Consider the following 18,328-nt stretch of genomic DNA (forward strand, 5'->3'; position numbering starts at 1 on the left):
GGCGCTTCCATCGGCTTGCTCAAGTGAAGGTGAAGCGTTGAGTGAATGGATGTTCTAGAATACGGGGTAGAACACCAAGCCACTACTATGTATAAGGTTCTGCACACTGATACGCGAGAGCCATGCTTACTAGATGCGACGCTGGTAGCACGTTCGCCGTTAAGACATCTGTCGGCGACTATGCAGTAGATACGACGGGGTGTCAGTAGGGAGGTTTATAATACCGTTTTCAAGCGCTGCGGGCGTAGCGGGTGCCATACGAGTTTTAGTATAGCGTTTGCCTTGCTGCAAACCGCAATGCACGATCGCAGCGACACCGTAGCCTCGAAACCAGCGCTTGCGGGCCACATGCGGGCCGCGATCGCCGCACGCAATTTCGGATTTTCTGCGTGCGGTCCGCGAACGCCGACTCGCGTTACGACGCATGCGTAGTGGCAGCGATCGCACCGCAAGGGCTCGCGGTGCGCTATTCGAAAGCTCCTTAGTACGCACGTCTCAGCTAGCGCTCCTGGAACGAAAGCAAAACTGGTTAGACGATCATATCACGCGCCAATAAATAAAATCTCACGATTAAAGCTTGAGCGCGAAGCCACGGCTGGTCTACGAGCCAAGTCAAAGCTAAAAAAACAAAGAAAAGAGAAAGAGGGCAAGGGTTAACATGACAAAAGTAACACGAACCTGTGCTCCGCCCGTGGTGGCAGGCTCCCGACGCGCTGTGCAGGCTTGACTTTCAAACGTTACCAGTTTCTTGAAGTGCTGCAAGAAGCCGGCAAAGCGAACACTGGTTGCAGCTCGCGAACACCGCATTACGTACCTGAAAAAGACTGGCACGAAATGTAGGCTGCGCAACGCTCCACGGCCAGCCGGGTCGACGGGTGAACCTCCCGTGGACACAGCCCTAACTAAGCTACCGAGATTACCTGCCTAACTAAACGCGAGCCGAGCCTGACGGCTGTGTCACGGGAAGTATCGACATAAAGTAGCGGCGTAGTTCAATCAACCCGCTCACTGGTTGAACTTAACTACGTTGACCCACGAATTAAGCTACAGCGAGTGATATTCGATGAGCATCACCCCACTCTTCGCCGGACTGTCATAGATGGAGACTCACTGTTTTTGATGCCGAAGGCGAAGCTCGCAGTGGTCCTCGATGAACTCCAAACGACGCGGTTCCTTGTACGCAGTTCCGTAAATCCAGGTGAAGTCCACACAGAATAAAAAAAAAAAGATTAAAACGCCACTCGTACGTACTGCTGGTAGTACACGCCCCGCGCCCGAATTATCACGGCCACCCTTTCCCGGCGCCGAAAAACAGACGAGTGCATCATGTGCAAAAGAACGTCGGCGGCTCGCGTATAGCACCTTTTCATGACAACGCTCTGATATCCGCGCATGCTTGGTTTGCTATCTAGTCTAAGGCGCCGTTACGACACGAAATCGTCCGTGGCCGTCTTATCGGTGAGATCTGCGAACGGCGGCGTACTCCGTGTAAAGGAATCGAAGAAAGGAATCAACATGTTTGCACAGCGCAAGACAACGAGTAGTTACGACGTAACTATAGAAGAAGAGTCAAGGACAAGGTAGCGCTCTTTCTGTCCTTGTTTCTTCTTCTGTAGTTACGTCGTAACTACTCGTTGTCTTGCGCTGTGCAAATATCTTGATTTCCCATCACCAACTAGCCAAAGCATCTGTCTTATCGAAGAAAGGATGTAGATAAAAAAAAAAAAAAACTCACGGCCCAAATGTGGCGCATGATCACCGGGCTCGGAATGTTCCAGAAGTGCCAAGCTAAACTGCAGAACTAAAGTGGTTATATATAGCTTCGTGTGGTCTCTTTGTGCGTGCACCTTGCGCTCTTAAAATGAGACCCTATTACCGGCATCACTTCCAATTATGAGGCGAACGTGAGCAGATAATGAAACTATAGTCATATTTGCAGTCACTGCCTTGTCTCTTTTTTTTTAATGAGTTACAATGAGAAACCGCGTTCCGTTTCTTTACATGAAGTCCACCGTTATGGAGCATGGCTACGGCGCGCTGCTGATGTCCCGAAGGTCACGGGTTCGATTCCGGCCGTGACAGGCGCCTTTAGATAAAGGCGATATGCCAGAGCCATGCGTGTATTGTGCGATGTCAATGCGTGTTTAATACTGAATTTCCGGAGCCCTTCATAGTGCCTCGTATTCACATCGGGGTTATGGCTCGTAAAACCATGCGAAGATCTATGTCATATCATACGTGTCTCAAGGTTCGCGGAAATATATTACATGCGGTATATACAAAAATAAAACATCAAGGTAAGGCGGTGTTTCACAGTTAGCATGCTATATGTGATTGCTCTTGACAGCTATGGCTGCTTTAAACTGGCTGTAACTTGATTATACGTAGCCGCGGCCGCTGGATACAAGGAGGCAGTGATGTAACGATCCGAGTGAGAACTTCTGGTAGGTGGGGCCCATATACATCGGCTCACTTGACGACGGCGCTATGTCTAATGGGATCGAACTGAATTGGAAAAATAACTCATGATCTGAAAGGAAGCACAGTTGGGCTACCCTGCTGGGATTAAGAGGCCAAGCATAGCGGCCGCGTTGTACTGAGGCATGTCCTAAAGCCTCTCCTAATCGACCAGGTATGGGCTGCAAATGCATCGGGCCAAGAATTGGGGTTCGTGCACTTGGCCTCGAAGTCCCACAGCACGTGTTCGAGGATAGCGTCGCTTTCGTAACATATAAGGCGCGTGTCATTTAACACATAACGTGTCTGATGAAACAGTCAGATCAATTACGCTGTCGTTCTTGAACACAGGAGCGAGTCTTTCTAGGTTGCTATTTGGTCGAGTTGATAGACGGAGCGACGACATATTTTTTTCGAGTTGGTGGAAGGGGCACTGGCACGGGGTGCCACTCCCTGGCTATACCACTGGTTGGTATATTAGCAGCACGCGAGCAGGAAGACCAAAAGAATGAACCGTGTCGGGACAGTTCTTTCCTTATTTCGTCCGTGTGAGTACACTTTTTTTATGATGAAGAGGCTTCTCAATACGTCGCCCTGCTGGACCTGAAGCAGTACTGCCACTGCCGCATTGCGAAAACGCGAGGCCATGCACTTACGTTCTGTCGTCGCTGTCGTGGCGACATCGGTATTGGACAAGCGCTTTCACCATGCAGCCACTTTCTTATGACGGACACGCGCGAAACACCATTTATCAGCCAGGCGATTAAGTCAGCGACGAATAATTAACTTTTTTTAATATTGGTATTAACCAATTATTGGGGTTTAATGTCCCAAAACCGCCACATGATTATCAGAAACGCCGTAGTGGAGGGCTCCAGAAATTTCGACCACCTGGGGTTTCTTAACGTGCACCCAAATCTGAGAACACGGGCCTACAGCATTTTCGCCTCCGTCGAAAATGCAGCCGCCGCAACCGGGATTCGATCCCGCGACCTGCGGGTCAGCAGCCGATTATACCTTAACCCGTGCCTTAACCACTAGACCACCACGGCGGGGCAAGTTGCAATGAACTCGTAATGTGATATGTGAAGTTTTGAGTCCCAGAACCGCGATGTAATTATGAGGGACGCCGTATATAGTGGGATGCTCGGTGTTATGCCTGCGAGTCGAGTCCACAGCGAACGGCCGTGCCTCTGAAAAAGGCAATCTGTGTCAAGGCCAGTCCGCCTGACGCGATCAACAACTCAACGGCGCCTCTCTGGCGTGCACGTGCAGTGAGTCAGCCTCGGCAAGCGACCCGTCGAGTAAACAACTGGCGTCTTCATGTCTGGGGGTCTGACGCATTGCGCGGCGACCCCATTGGAGGAGTCTGCCCCTGACGACCAGCGGCGCTTCTGATTGGACATTTTGGTTGGACCCGGTGCAAATAAAAGAAGCCCTGCGGCGCGTCGCGATCGGCGGTCCTAGGTGAAAGCTGACATGTGTGTCAGAGCGGACCCGTGTGAGAGCAGACCTATGTGTTAGAGAGGAGAGCTCGGCTCTTCGAGTCTCTGTCGGCCCCAGTGCCGAATTTGTAACGCCTCTGTATATATGCTGTACATAAACCTTGTTTAACTCACCGTCGTCTCGTCCGCTCGTCTTATCAGCTCTGCGCAGAAGCAGTCGCGAGCTGAGAAACATACGCTACCAAACGGCTGGTGACCTTGCCGTCGGAGTTGGAAGCAGTGGCGCCTTCGGGACCGTGTTGGCGTCGCCGTCTTTCGCAACATCGGGAAATTTCGATCATCTAGTACTCTTTAACGTGCAATGACATCGCACGGGCCTCTACCACTTTGTCTCCATCTAAATACGACCGCCGCGGCCGAGTTTCAGGCCTGCAGCCGAGCATCCTAGCAACTGACCCATAGAGGCGGACGGAGTGAACTCGTCACAGCCCCAAGAACACAAGGTTTCCGCACGAATTGCATGAAGCTTCATTAAAAGCGTCCACTTCTTATGGAAGCACGAATAATGCACGCGCAGCCGAACTGCACGCATCGAAATGATTAACAAGGCAGGCGTGTGGACAGAAATGGTGACCAAGCAGATGACACCAATTTATAAATGTATTATACGTGGCCTTATCTACTATAGATAATCTCTTACAATCTACAATGTAGGTTATTTTCTAAGTGCTATGTTGCTTCACGTGAAGAAAATACATGTTAACGCTCGAAATCAAAAGGTTGCGCGAAAATAAGACACCTTCACAAAAACTGGGATAAGCGCAAACTCACACCGCTTTTTTCATGGATGGAAGCATTGAATAAATGGAAAATCAAAACACTAAGAACACGTGTGCACACGCCAACACAGATACGAAAATTGCAACTGCGCAGCCGGAAACCCCCTCTCTCCACAAGATATAGGCCGACGGAAGGATCACTAACACATGAAGTTGCCTTCTGCAATATTCTGCAAGTTACAGCAATGCTTGTAACTATACGCAGTTTCCATTATCTATCTTTGTTTTGTATGTGCTTGAATTCTTATACATTTTTAGTTGACTTATGTTGCCTTCCTGATTTGTGCATCTGATACTTGTTTCTTTATTTTGTCTTTTTTTCTTGTGTGTTATATATGTTGTACCCACCCCCTCTGTAATGCCCTACGGGCCCTGAGGGTATTCTAATAAATAAATAAATAAATTCGCAAAATTTACAAAGACCAACCGTGCGTTCATATTTCCAATTCTAAATATAATCATAATCTCATGAGTCGAGTATCGCACGTGCGATTACTGCAACTCTCAGCTAAATTAGCCTTGTCTCAGCTAAATTAGCCTTTTTCTTTACAATTTGCAGATGCTCCCTCGATCTGTCATTTATGCAGCGCCCCGTTTGGCCAGAGATAGGAACTGCTATAGATAGCCGCTAGCCAGCGGCCCGTTTGTCCACATGGTAGAACGCCTCTTCTGCTTACTTATAAATGCATCAAGCACAACGTTATCGTTGAAATTTTCGAAACGTTCCGTACATCAGACTTGACAGCGGGAAACAAGAAGTGCCGCGGTGCCAAAAAACTACGAGCATTTATTTTTCCATTAGGTACTAAGGCGACCTGTTTTTTCGTGCCATTGCCGACCTGCAAAACCAAGTGAGCTGGCTTTGTGAGGTACGTCTTGGCGTAGAAGTTAACGAAGAGGCAGAGAATGAGGAACGTCTGTACATTACCCGTCACGATCAGGTGCCTCGGGAAACCGCAGTCGACGAAAAGTGGTATAGATATGTGTATCATGATGAGGACGAACTGCACAATCTGCAACGTGGTCAGGTACCTCTTCCACCAAAGGTACTTGCGCACGGCAGGCCCGAAGGTCGAGGGGAAGTAGTAGGAGTACATGATGATGTGGACGAACACGTTCAGACACATGCCCAGGGATGGCTGACCTTCGGGCACGAACAGCCAGAAGAACCATGCGTTGGCCACCACGATGACGTGGTGCAGCACGTGCAGGAGCGAGACGTGGGTGAACTTCTTGCGTAACACAAAGAACACCGTTTCGAGGAGATCGAAGTAGCGTATCACGATGTAAATCCATCCCGTGCGGTAGTGATCTCGCATCTCGTCCGTCATGTGACCCGTGATGCCCTGGCACCAGAGGTTGTAAAGGCTGCCCGGAAGGTAGGTGAACTTCAGAACAAGGAATAGGAACCAGATGCCAACGGACACCATGAGTAAAATGTACAAACGTACGACGTTAAGTATTGCGAAGGGTTTGCTGTTCTTCATCCAGCGAAGACAGGCCACCTTGACGAAATAGAGGTATGAGACTAGAAGAGTGAACATGAATAGGGGGTCTGTAACCACGGGGTAGTCCCGAGTTCGGCGGTTTCAGACTGAAAATCATGGCTCGTCGACGCCAATCTTGAGCGCAGGATCGGGACAGCTAGATGCACTGCGAAATAAATGATGATGTGCTGGCCTCAGCTGTTGTGAAATGAAATGGAAAAATTGAACGTCGGTGTAATGTTCGATCTCTTTTCCATAATTGACCTTCTGATTTTAAAGGGGCACTAAAGAGCAAAACGATTGTTCCTCGTTGGTGTCCCTTTAAGTGCTACATGGTTCAACAAATGCGATTCATTTGTGATGACAATTACCTATATTGCCACACCCACTCAACGGGACGACAAAAACTAGTCATGCAGTTTGTTCTAAAACGGTAAGGCATGCCATTTGCAACGCCTGGGTGAGCTGTTTTCTATAAAAGACAACATACTATTTATTTATTTATTGCTACAACAATCGTGATTAAGGGAATTTCGTGTGGATAGACTACATATAATAAAGAGGGTAATGGCACGCAGGAATAATATGTAGGAGTACGAAGTATGTGTAAAAGGGGTCAATCAAAGTGAATGTGGTGTAACCTACACAAAACAAAGAGATGTGAAAATTCACAGGCCAAAAGTAATAATATGTTTTAGTAGCTGAGGAAAAAGCGAAAATAGTAAATTTGGTGGGACAACGGTATCAACGATTTCAGTTCCAGACTGTTTGTTTAAATTAATGACACTCGAAACAGTCGATATCTAAAAGAAAGAAATAAAGGGCATAAACAGGGACAGGAGAGAGGGGCACATGAACATGTAGAAGAGTCCGCTAAATTGCTGAAGAAATACAGGATAATGCAGAAATTAATGTGCATTCGTACTTAATTTTACTAAAATGTATATAGGTATAATATATGAGAGCTCGGCACATCGCTTTCGCTGTGAAAACATGCGAGACGCACATGAAACACGGACACCCCAAATGCCATGTTTTACAAACCCGAGACCGAATGCTCCTCTGCCATATACAGAGAGGTTCACCTTATCGCACCACTGCAACTTAGTGTTTAGAAATGAAACAATAAACATAACAAATAAAATATCATAATGAATTAGCAAGAAATGAGCTTCACGCATTTCACCTGCATTCGGCTAACAACGTAACCTAAATGCCAAGTGTGGGGGGAAGGGACGTCTTCCCTCTTGGTTCCGATACTCGCAGTAGACATATCGAATATAAATAATATGTGGGGCTTTAAGTCCCAAACTGACGATTACACGGTTAGAGACGTCATAGTAAAGGGCTCCTGAAATTTTGACCACTTGGTGTTTATGCCAGTGCAAGATCCTCTATCATTTTGCCTCCACCTAAATGCGACCGTCCCGGCCGGATCGAGCCCACGACCCTCGAGTCAGTAGCTGAGAAACGTAACCACTGATCCATCACGGCGGTCGGAGCATCGAATATAATATTCTCGTATGAAATGATAAACGACCACTGGAATCATGCTCGGCATTTCGAATATTATCTTAACAGCTTCGAATCTTCGATAGTGTGCTGATTGCTTCGGAAACAGTCATCACATGTACTAATGTGTCGATATTGATTCGTTGATTCAATTGGGATGAAACCTAATAAAACGATCAGCTATATAAAACGCCCTTACGCACGATGGTATGTATCTATTTGGCCATCATCATCATCCTGACAACGCCAACTGCAGGACAAAGGCCTTTTTCATGTTTCGCCATTCAACTCAGTCATGTGTTTTTTTTTATACCCGCAAACTTCCTAATCTCACCTGCCCACCCAACTTTGTCTTTCCCTCACCCGCTTGCCCTCTCTAAGAATCCAGAGAGTTACTATTAATGGCCAGCGGTTATCTTGTCTACGCGTTACGTGCCCGGCCGATGTCCATTTCTTCTTGATTTCAACTATGATAACTTTGACCCCGGTTTGTTTCCTGACTCACTCTGTTATATTGTTTGTTAAGGTTACGCCTACCATTTTTCTTTCCGTCGCTCGCTGCGTCGTCCTCAATTTATGCTGAACCCTCTTTGTAAGTGTTGTGTTCCAAGCACCCCTGTGTCACGAGCGCTCCGAACCCGCGAAGGACCGGTTGCTGAAACTGCTCCCAGATGTTGACTCCTCCCCTTCCCCTGCTCGGCGCAAACGAGCCACCGTCGTTTCCCCCAGCATTTGGGCCGCCGCCTCCATCCGAATAGGAATAAACTTGTTTTTAACCGTTCGAGGCTGTCTGAGCTTTTTGGACTACCACGACCAACGCGTACGTCTATGGGCCGACGACAACACCGGGCATAACAGTAACAGTGGCGACGAGGAAGTGGATTTGGACCAACGCTGCGCAACGATATTGACAAGCTACAAGCTATGGCTACGCACGGGCTCCCAAATCGGCTACCGGAATTCAATGGCTCATCATGGTCATCGTGGTTTGGACGCCTGCAAGTTTACTTCGAGGCTAACAACATCACTGATGCAGCAATGAAGAGGGCCAACCTGCTAATGCTGTGTGAAGAGCAGACATACGACACAGTCTGTGCCCTGATTCAGCCACGCACTCCAGCAGCCGTTGACTACGACGACATCGTAGCAGCGCTACAAGAAGGCAACGTGCAGAAGCTAAAGGGTGAACACTTCAACGCTTACCGCAAGCGAGCTGCGGAGTTGAGCACTCATCGCGGTTGCGTCACCTTGGGATCAAGAGTTGTAATTCCAGCGGCACTTCGCAAACAGGCCATGTCGCTTGTCCACGCAGGTCATCGAGGCATTGTTGCCATGAAAAAGTGCGCCAGAAGTTATATGTGGTGGCCTGGTATCGACCATGATATAGAATTAACAGTTCATGATTGCCAGCCTTGCCAATGCAACCACAGAAGCCCGCCAAGAGCCCCTCTTCCTGAATGGGAAAGACCAGACACGCCTTGGCACACCCTGCACATTGATTTTGCTGGACCTATCGAAGGGTGTTCGTTCCTGGTGGTTGTAGACGCATACACCAAGTGGCTGAAGGTAAAACAAATGGCTACAACTACATCGGCGGCAGTTATCGACACTCTGCGGTTGTTGTTTGCAACGTTTGGCCTACCGCGCAAGGTGGTCTCGGACAACGGCACTCCGTTTGTGTCCACGGAGATTCTCAAGTTTTACAGCGACAACGGCGTCTCGTCTGTTACATCAGCTCCTTACCACCCGGCTACGAACGGACAAGCCGAGCGCTACGTGGCTGAGCTAAAGCGCGCCCTTACTAAAGACCAGACTGAGACAATGCAACGCCTCATCGCGCGCTTTCTCTTCAGACAGCACAACACTGTTCAAAGCACTACTGATCAAACGCCAGCGAAATTGATGTTCGGACGAGAAATGAGAACCCAGCTGACAGCAATTGTCCCGGAGCCGTCAGCGAAAGCACCGTCGGAGGAAGAAAAGCTCCCGCATAGCAGGAGAATCAAAAGTGGACTGCGCATATACGCCCGCCAGTTCCACAGAAATCCCGGCTGGGTTGAAGCGACGGCACTCAAACGCATAGGTTGGCGGTCATGGCTCGTCGACATTGGTGGAAAGGCCACACGCTGCCACCTTAATCAGCTACGCCGTTCAGGTAATTTGCCAAGGGAACCTCCCATTCAACCAGCAACCTTGACGGAAGCTTCATTCCACTTAGCCTGGCATATCGCACCAGATGAATCGGCGCCGCCGCCCGTCCCGCCGCCCGCCGGCCCTGAACACAAGAGAAACGACACCCAGCGAGCGGTGGTGGTGGTGAAAACATTTAATAACCATTAAATGGTTACAGAGAGGTGATTGGGTTGGGGCCTTATTGGCCTCCTACCCTCACAGCACTAGTTGGAACCCCTATTCCCGGGCTCCATTGGCCAGCAACGCCGCCCGCGCCCGTTGAACCAGAGCCTCTTGGGCCTTCAGGTCTTGACAGCCGAGCAGGGCCGCCTCCCAGTCCTCTCTCGTGGGATTGGGGTTGGGGGGGGATAGATGGATTAGACTGGCACGCCCAGGCGATGTGAAAGGTGTCAGCCACCTCACCACAGAACTGGCACGTGCCATCAAAAGATGAATTGAAATGTTTTAGCACCGCAGGCCACAGTACAGTATTGGTAAATAGTTTTAAAAGGAGGCGCTCGTCAGCGCGATGCAGTCCCTTACAAGGGTCTGGATAGCTCCGGTGCACCTCCTTGTAGTAATTGGTAATATCTTTGAATGAAAGGGCCGAATTGTCTGATTACGAGTAGGCTTCCAAAGACAGGGAGATAGCCCGGGTAGAGAGTGCGCGGGCAGCCTGATCGGCCTGTTCGTTACCCCTGATTCCTTGGTGACCAGGTGCCCAAACCAGATTTCGCGGAGTTGGATTAACGTATCGGCAGCTAGGTTCCAGTATGCGCTGAACAAGCGGTGAAGCCCACCCTAGCTGATAGTTCCGACAGGCCCCTAGTGAGTCGGTGATGATATGTTTAGAAGAGGGATAGGTGAGAGCCAGAGCGATGGCAATCTCCTCCGCGTGTGTTGCGCTGTAGGCTTTGAAAGTGAGCCCATTTATGGTGTTTGCGTTGTGTATGACTGCGGCCGTATACCACCTCCTATGGTGCGGGCCGGCTACGTCCACGTAGCACACGTGTTCCTTTTGACCAAAGTGTCGCTGCAACGCTTCCGCGCGCGCCTGGCGGCGACCACTGTGGTTTTCTTTGGACATGTTGCGGGGAAGGGGTCGGACCCGGAGGGCGCGTCTCCAAGGTTCTGGCACTCTCACCCTTTCCTCAATATAGTAATCGTGTTTGATGTGTATTCGGTCCAAGAGGCGGCGACCGGAATGGGTCTGTGCAAGGCGCGTGTATTGGTTAACGAGGTGGGCTTCTCGAAGTTACCGGTAGGTATTCTCCACGCCTAGGGCCAGAAGTCTCTGGTTGAACGTGGTGATAGGGAGGTCGAGAGCCTGCTTGATAACTTTACGGTGGATGACCTCGAGTTGATCATCCTCGTGTTTGCGTAGGTGCAAGTAGGGAGTCGAGTAGAGTATTCTACTCGTTACGAAAGCATGGGCAAGCCGCATTGCATCCCTGCTTCGTAATCCGCCCCGCTTGTTGGAGACCCGGCGGACCATACGGCCCACCTGGTCTCCCACCGTGCGAAGTTTGGCTATTGTGGTGTCGGCCTTGCGTTGGTGGTGTATGAAGAGGCCAAGGACGCGGATCTCCTTGGCCTCACGGATCGGTCCCGAGGGAAGACTGATATGAAGCTGAGTTGTGTCCTGGGGGGAGGGACGTACGTGCACAAATTCTGACTTAGCCGGGCCACACTGGAGTCCACAGTAGGTTGCGTAGTCGTCGACTACAGTCGCTGCTGCTTGCAGGCATGACTCCATGTGACCCAGGTTACCTTGCGTGGCCCAGATCGTGATATCATCCGCGTAAAGAGCGTGATGTATCCCTGGTAGAGAAGCCAATTTGGGGGGAAGATGAAGCATGGCTATATTAAATAGGAGGGGAGAGAGGACCGCGCCTTGAGGAGTTCCCCTCGAGCCGATGACGTAAGGCCCATGTTCCTCATCTTGTATGCGTATGTAGGCTTGACGGTCTGTAAGAAACTGGCTTACATAATTGAATGTTTTATAACCACAGTTGGTCTGACTGTGGTGGTCAAGGATTACCTCATGCTTCACGTTGTCGAATGCCCCTTTAAGATCCAAGGCCAGGACTACCTTGTCATTGTGGGGGCATTCAACAGGATCTAATATGTCATGGTGGAGCTGTAGAAGTATATCCTGGGCTGACTTCTGAGGGCGGAATCCAAACATGGTGTCCGCAAAAGTGTGCTGTGTTTTTAGAAACTCGGAGAGTCTGTCGTGCACTATCGTTTCCATCAGTTTGCTGACACAAGACGTGAGGGAGATGGGGCGAAGGTTCTCCACGTCAATAGGTTTACCTGCCTTCGGGATGAAGGTCACGAGAGCTGATTTCCATTCAAGAGGGAGAGGAGTTTCTCGGTCCCAAATGCTATTGATGTATTTGAGGAGCGTGGCGTAGGCTGCGTCGGGAAGATTGGCCAACAGTTTGACCGTAACCTGGTCACGCCCTGGTGCAGTGCCACGCTTCATCTTGCGTAAGGCCGCCTGGAGGTCGTAGAGCTGGAACGGGGTGTCCAACTGCGTGTTCTTTTTGCCTGGTCCTTGGTGGTGCACAGGTATCGATCCCTGAGCGTGTTTGCCAGCTGTGTTGTCGTTCCTTTAAAGTTGTGCATGACCTTATGTAAGTGACGTTGAGTTTCCGTGCGTGTTTGTGTTGGATCGATGAGAGCACGAAACAGGCGCCACGTGTTGCGACCAGACATCTGGCGTGCAGCCGTGTTGCACCTGTCCACTGTTACGGGTGTCTCTTGACCGCCGCCGTCAGCAGGTTGTGCTCGTAACTTGCATCAGGACCGACGAGAAGGGAAGTACCGGCGAGACGGCGCAGAACAGCAAATCAAAAGAGTTTAATACTACATAGTTAGACCAAAGTGGACATTCAAGTTTACAAACAAAGGTAAGAAGCCGAGGAGCAGAGTTCCGGCAGAGTCTCAATCCAGAATGCTTCACCCAGTCTCTCCCTGCGCGTTTTTAAAGTGTTCCAGACGCTTGTGTGACGTCAGGCGCCTCCAGACATGACCAAATATGGAACACCTTGTGTTCGCACCACCTACCACGCCACTGGTCACGCCACCGATCACGCGACTGATCGCGCCACGGATCACACCACCGGCGTTCCCACACTCAAGAGCCAGGTGCGAATGAGCCACGAGCTCACCGCGTTCTCGCGCACAGCACATGACGACCTTCGCGGCAGCAGCGTCTCAGGTTCCTCGGCGTCTGGGCATACACTTGTGCGCCTCTACCCCCGATACGTTTACAGGCCCGGGAGCGTTCGCACGCTGTCCGTGGTCTTGCATTTGGGCCCAAAGGGGTTCGCGTAAAATAAAGCGTAACAGACTGCCCCCTCGCGGATGGAGATCCCGAATGGCAGGGGACAGCATCCACTGTCAACAGGGATCAGTCGTCGAAGCTCGTAGCCTTCTTAACCTGGAGCACGGTACGTGATACCTGGCTCCAGGCCCTGTTCCGTCTCGTAAGGTAGTTCCGCCAGATTTCCCTGATGTTGTCGAGGTTCGCCGGAGGCTGGAGGCGAACCATACAATGGAATCCAGCAAATGGCGACAGTCAAAAGTGGCCAAAGACAATGGTATGAGCTCCTTTCCGGGGCGACCCCGCAGGGGCTCGTCGGTGGGGCTGGTCGCCAGGCAGCTCCGGGTGGTGAGATCATCACACCCCACCGCTTCAGGTCTTTCGTCAGCAAGAAGGGAAACCACAGGTTCTTCCGGCGTTCCTGCCAAGAGTTTGGAACCGACGTGGTGTCCGAAGAGATGCCAGATGACAACGAAGTCCTCTCTCTGGGAGAGCAAGATCCTCGCCATGGTAGAGCCGGTCGACTGAACAAACAATCCACGGGAAAACACAGGATAACAAAGCCACTGAAGAAGCAAGCGCGAGACACGTATCCACTGAGCCCCGCCAGGCTTACCTTTAACACAAAAGTCTCAATCTTATTACTCGTACAAAGTACTAAACACACCCCTTATTTCGTTGCCCACCTAACGACGCACAGGTCTTCCAAAACTACGGAAGAAATAATAACACAAAAACCTATGTCAGGAAGAAAAACAATCGAGGCCAATTCATGACCTAGGGGCTTCGGCTTAAGCCATCGGCATTGCCATTGAGACTCCCCTTTTTGTACCGTATTTCGTATGAATACTGCTGCAAAACGAGGCTCCAGCGCAGGAGGCGACCATTTTTGGAAGAAGTGGACTGCAGCCATCTGAGAGGACAGTGGTCTGTCTCTATTATGAACCTCGAGCCTGCAAGGTAGCACGACAACTTTTGCACTGCCCATACGAGACACGCACATTCTTTCTCGGTTGCGCTATACGCTTGTTCTCGCACAGTCAGCTTACGACTGGCATAAAGAACTGGGTGTTCACCGTCCTCTCCTCGTTGGCACAACACTACTCCCATTCCTCGCTCACTGGCATCACACTGAACTATTAACTCTTTCGAATAATTAGGTGATTTCAGCACAGGTTGACCTGTTAAGGCGGCTTTTAATGCTTTGAAAGCCTCCTCTTTACGGTCATCCCAGATGACAGTTTGTGGCTCAGTTTTCCGGAGCGCGTCAGTTAAAGCGCTAGCTAATTCCGAATATCTCGGGATGTAACGTTGATAGTAACCTGCAACCCCCAGAAATGAGCGGATATCTGTCTTTGAGCGTGGTTGCGGGAAATCGCGTATGGCAGCCACCTTGAGCTCAGAAGGTCGGAGGCGTCCTTGTCCGATTATGTGACCTAGGTAGATCACCTCAGCTTGAGCGAGTTGGCATTTAGGTGCCTTCACAGTTAGTCCCGCTTCACGCAAACGCGTTAGAACCACTCGCAGATGTTGCATGTGTTCCGACCAAGAGGACGAATATATCGCCACATCGTCTAAGTAGGGTAAAGCGAATTCCCCTAGTCCTCGTAACACCTTGTCCATAAGGCTTGAAAAACAGTATGGTGCATTTTTCAAACCGAAGCTTAGGGCGGAACGTTCCCAACGGCGGTATGAACGCTGCATATCTGCTAGCCCTTTCGGTGAGAGGAACCTGCCAGTAGCCTCGAACGAGATCCAGCGTGGAAATATATCGAGCTCCACTAACCCTCTCAATGCGCTCTTCAATGTTTGGTATCGGGTAAATCTGATCTTTGGTGATCGAGTTTAGCTTGCGATAATCCACGCAAGGGCGTGGATCTTTTCCCGGCACCTCAACTAAGATTAAGGGCGAAATGTAATCACTCTCACAAGGCTCGATCACGCCTAATTCCAACATCTTCTTCACCACGGAATCCATAATCTCTCGTTGGCGCGATGACACTCGGTAAGCTTTGCTACGCACGGGTTCTGAGGATGCCAGCTCGATGTCATGAGTAACAACTGAGGTTCTTCCAGGCCTATCTACAAATAAGTCCTGAAATTCTGTCAGAAGATCCTGGAGCTCGATCTTTTGCTCCGGCTCTAACTGCGCTTTCGATATTAATTCTTTGATTAGTGGTTCACCATCCTCACCGTTTATGACTGATGCAAGCCCTGGAAGTTCAACTGGAATCTCCTCGGGGATGTTCACCATCATGCATACCACTGCCTCCCGTTCTCGGTATGGCTTGAGCAGATTGCAATGATACACTTGCTGTATCTTTCGCTTTCCGGGCAGGCGTATAACGTAGTTTGTGCCAGAAAGCTTTTCAACTACGTTGGCGGGACCTTCCCACTGCACTTCTAACTTGTTTTTCTGCGACGGTCGCAGTATCATTACTTTGTCCCCGACATCGAATCGACGGGTTCTGGCTGTGCGGTCATAGTACACCTTTGACCTATGTTGCGCTTTAGCCATGGCTTGCTCTGATAGCCGTTGAGCGCTTCTTCAACGCTCCAGTAGCTTCAAAACGTACTCGACCACTACTGGGTCTTCGGCTCGGCCTTCCCACGATTCTCGAAGCAAGCGAAGAGGAGATCGCAACGAGCGGCCGTACACGAGCTCGGCTGGTGAAAACCCCGTTGCTTCATGCGGGGCAGTCCTTAACGCGAACATGGTAGCCGGCAAACATAGCTCCCAGTCCGTCTTCCTTTCGCAGCATAACGCCCTCAACACTCGCTTCAGAACGGAGTGGAGCTTCTCCACGGAGTTAGACTGAGGGTGGTAGACTGAACTATGAATTAGTTTTACTCCGCACCTTTCCAAAAACGTAGTGGTAAGAGCACTAGTAAACACAGAGCCTTGATCCGACTGTATTTCGGCGGGAAAGCCAACTCGTGCGAATATGGAAAGGAGCGCGTTAACTATTTCCACAGAGCTAAGTTCTTTAAGTGGAACCGCTTCGGGGAACTTAGTCGCTGGGCATATCGCGGTCAGCACGTGGCGGTACCCCGACGATGTCGCCGGCAGTGGGCCTACAGTGTCCACTACGAGCCGCCGAAACGGCTCTGTGATGATAGGCACCAGCTTCATCGGCGCCGTCGACTTGTCACCCGGCTTACCTACACGCTGACACGTGTCGCATGTCCTTACAAATCGCTCTGCGTCGCGGAAACAGCCTGGCCAATAATACTCCTGCAACAACCGTCCCTTCGTTTTCTTGACACCTAAATGACCTGCCCAAGAACTTCCATGCGACAAGCGCAGTAAATCATCTCGATAAGCTTGAGGCACGACCAGCTGATCGAACATTACACCCCTTTTGTCAACATACTTCCTGTACAGTATGCCATCCTTCTCATAATAACTTATGTTTTTCGGGGCTATCTTTTCATGTACCCTGCTCTGGATGTTTCGCAAGCTCGGGTCTTTATCTTGTTGATTCCTCAAGGCCATGCTGTCTACCATTAACAGTCGCTGTAAGCTTTCCGACGTAGGCGCTACAAGTAAATCTCTGGAATGCTCTTCCAATATTTCTGATGGTGCCCGTGCCGTAGCTTCATCCTCCACGGATGGGACCCCCTGCTGTTGTAACGCTGGCGTAAGTTCGACCTCTGCTGGGGAGTCCTGAGTCAGGCCGATTTCAGCTAAAGGGGACTCGGCAACTGCCTTCGCAGCGAGTTCCCGTGCTTTCGAACGCGTTAGCGCCATCACATTTGCCTCCCCAAACAGCTGCCCTCTCTCGCGCAGCATCTTGTCAGATCTATTCGAAAACAGGTAAGGGTATTGCGGAGGGAGTGCCGGCGACACGGCAGCTTCCGTCTCGAGCGTGCCGAAAGGGCCTTTGATAGTTACCTTTGCGACGGGAAGGCATGCACTACACGACTCTACAGCCTGCTTGATCCAAGCACACTCACCCGTGAACATTTGCGGTTCAACGTACGAGCTGTGAACTACGTCCATCGTAGCCGCAGAATCGCGCAGTACGCGGCATGGCTTCCCGTTCACTTCAAGGTCGCGCATGTAAGGTTCGAGAAGCTCGATATTCTCGTCCCTACCACTGATGGATAGAAACACAACTTTTGGTTTCTTACAGTGCGCCGCAATGTGACCGGGTTTATGGCAGTTATCGCAAAGGAACGGTTTCCTCGCTTCTAGCTTCCTTTGCTGTTCTAACGCAGGTTCGGTGTTCCGTTCCGACTCCGACGTATTTACGGTTCGGGCATTCCCAATTTCAGGCTCTCCCTTCGTTTTCACAGGCCCTCTCTTTGGCTTGAACCCAAAATCGGGACCCCCTTTTCGACCACTGTCACTGCCTTCGCGAGCCCGACGTGTGACGAATTCCTCTGCTAGCTCTGCGGCTCTGGCTACAGAGCTAACATCTGGCCTGTCTTGCACCCAAGTCCTAATGTTCTCTGGTAACCGGTTGTAGAATTGCTCTAGTAAAAAACACTCAATAACCTTTGCGTGGTCACCGAAGGCCTTCTCCTCCTTTAGCCATTCCACCATGTTTGACTTCAGTATATAGGCAAATTCAGTGTATGACTCACTCCTTCCTTTCTCCAATTCACGGAATTTCCGCCGGAATGCCTCCGCGGACAGCCTGTACTTCCTAAGCAAACTGGATTTTACTTTATCGTAATCGTCGACCTCCTCAGTGGATAAACGAGCGATTACTTCTGCTGCCTCGCCAGGTAAGAGTGTGAGCAAGCGCTGTGGCCACGACTCACGGGAGAACCCCTGCTTCTCACACGTCCGCTCAAAGTTCACCAAGAACAACCCAATGTCCTCTCCGAGTTTATAAGGGCGAATTAGTTCTGTCATTTTGAGCGATATGGGCACCCCTGCACTGTTTGCCTCGCTTCTCTGCCCTGCCGTTCGCACGCGCTCTATTTCAACCTCGAGTCGCTTTAACTCGAGCGCGTGATCGCGTTCCTCGCGCTCTCTCGAACGTTGAAACTCGAGTCGTTTTAATTCGAGCTCCCTTTCCTCACGCTCTTTCTCTTGCTGTTCTCTACGCTCCTCTGCCTGTCTTTTTGCGGCTT

General features: G+C 50.4%; 1 protein-coding gene across 1 annotated transcript; it reads right to left on the minus strand.

Annotated features, from left to right (window-relative positions):
• Positions 1-1,883: 1,883 nt before the first annotated feature.
• Positions 1,884-6,285, minus strand: LOC119173846 (very long chain fatty acid elongase AAEL008004-like). The gene is made up of 2 exons (XM_075894327.1): positions 5,604-6,285; positions 1,884-2,170 (listed from the first exon to the last, which is right to left on the minus strand). The coding sequence occupies exons 1-2, from the start codon at positions 6,283-6,285 to the stop codon at positions 2,145-2,147; spliced, it is 708 nt and encodes a 235-aa protein (XP_075750442.1). The 3' UTR covers positions 1,884-2,144.
• Positions 6,286-18,328: the final 12,043 nt, after the last annotated feature.

This window comes from Rhipicephalus microplus, chromosome 5, assembly GCF_043290135.1.
Source record: "Rhipicephalus microplus isolate Deutch F79 chromosome 5, USDA_Rmic, whole genome shotgun sequence".
Classification (NCBI taxonomy): Eukaryota; Metazoa; Arthropoda; class Arachnida; order Ixodida; family Ixodidae; genus Rhipicephalus; species Rhipicephalus microplus.

Excerpts from the sequence above, each read along its gene's own strand:
- LOC119173846 (XM_075894327.1), bottom strand. The coding sequence starts at position 6,285 with ATGTTCACTCTTCTAGTCTCATACCTCTATTTCGTCAAGGTGGCCTGT. Across the intron at positions 2,171-5,603 it reads CGCCAAGACGTACCTCACAA|GAAGGGCTCCGGAAATTCAG; the intron begins AGCCAGCTCACT and ends ACGAGGCACTAT.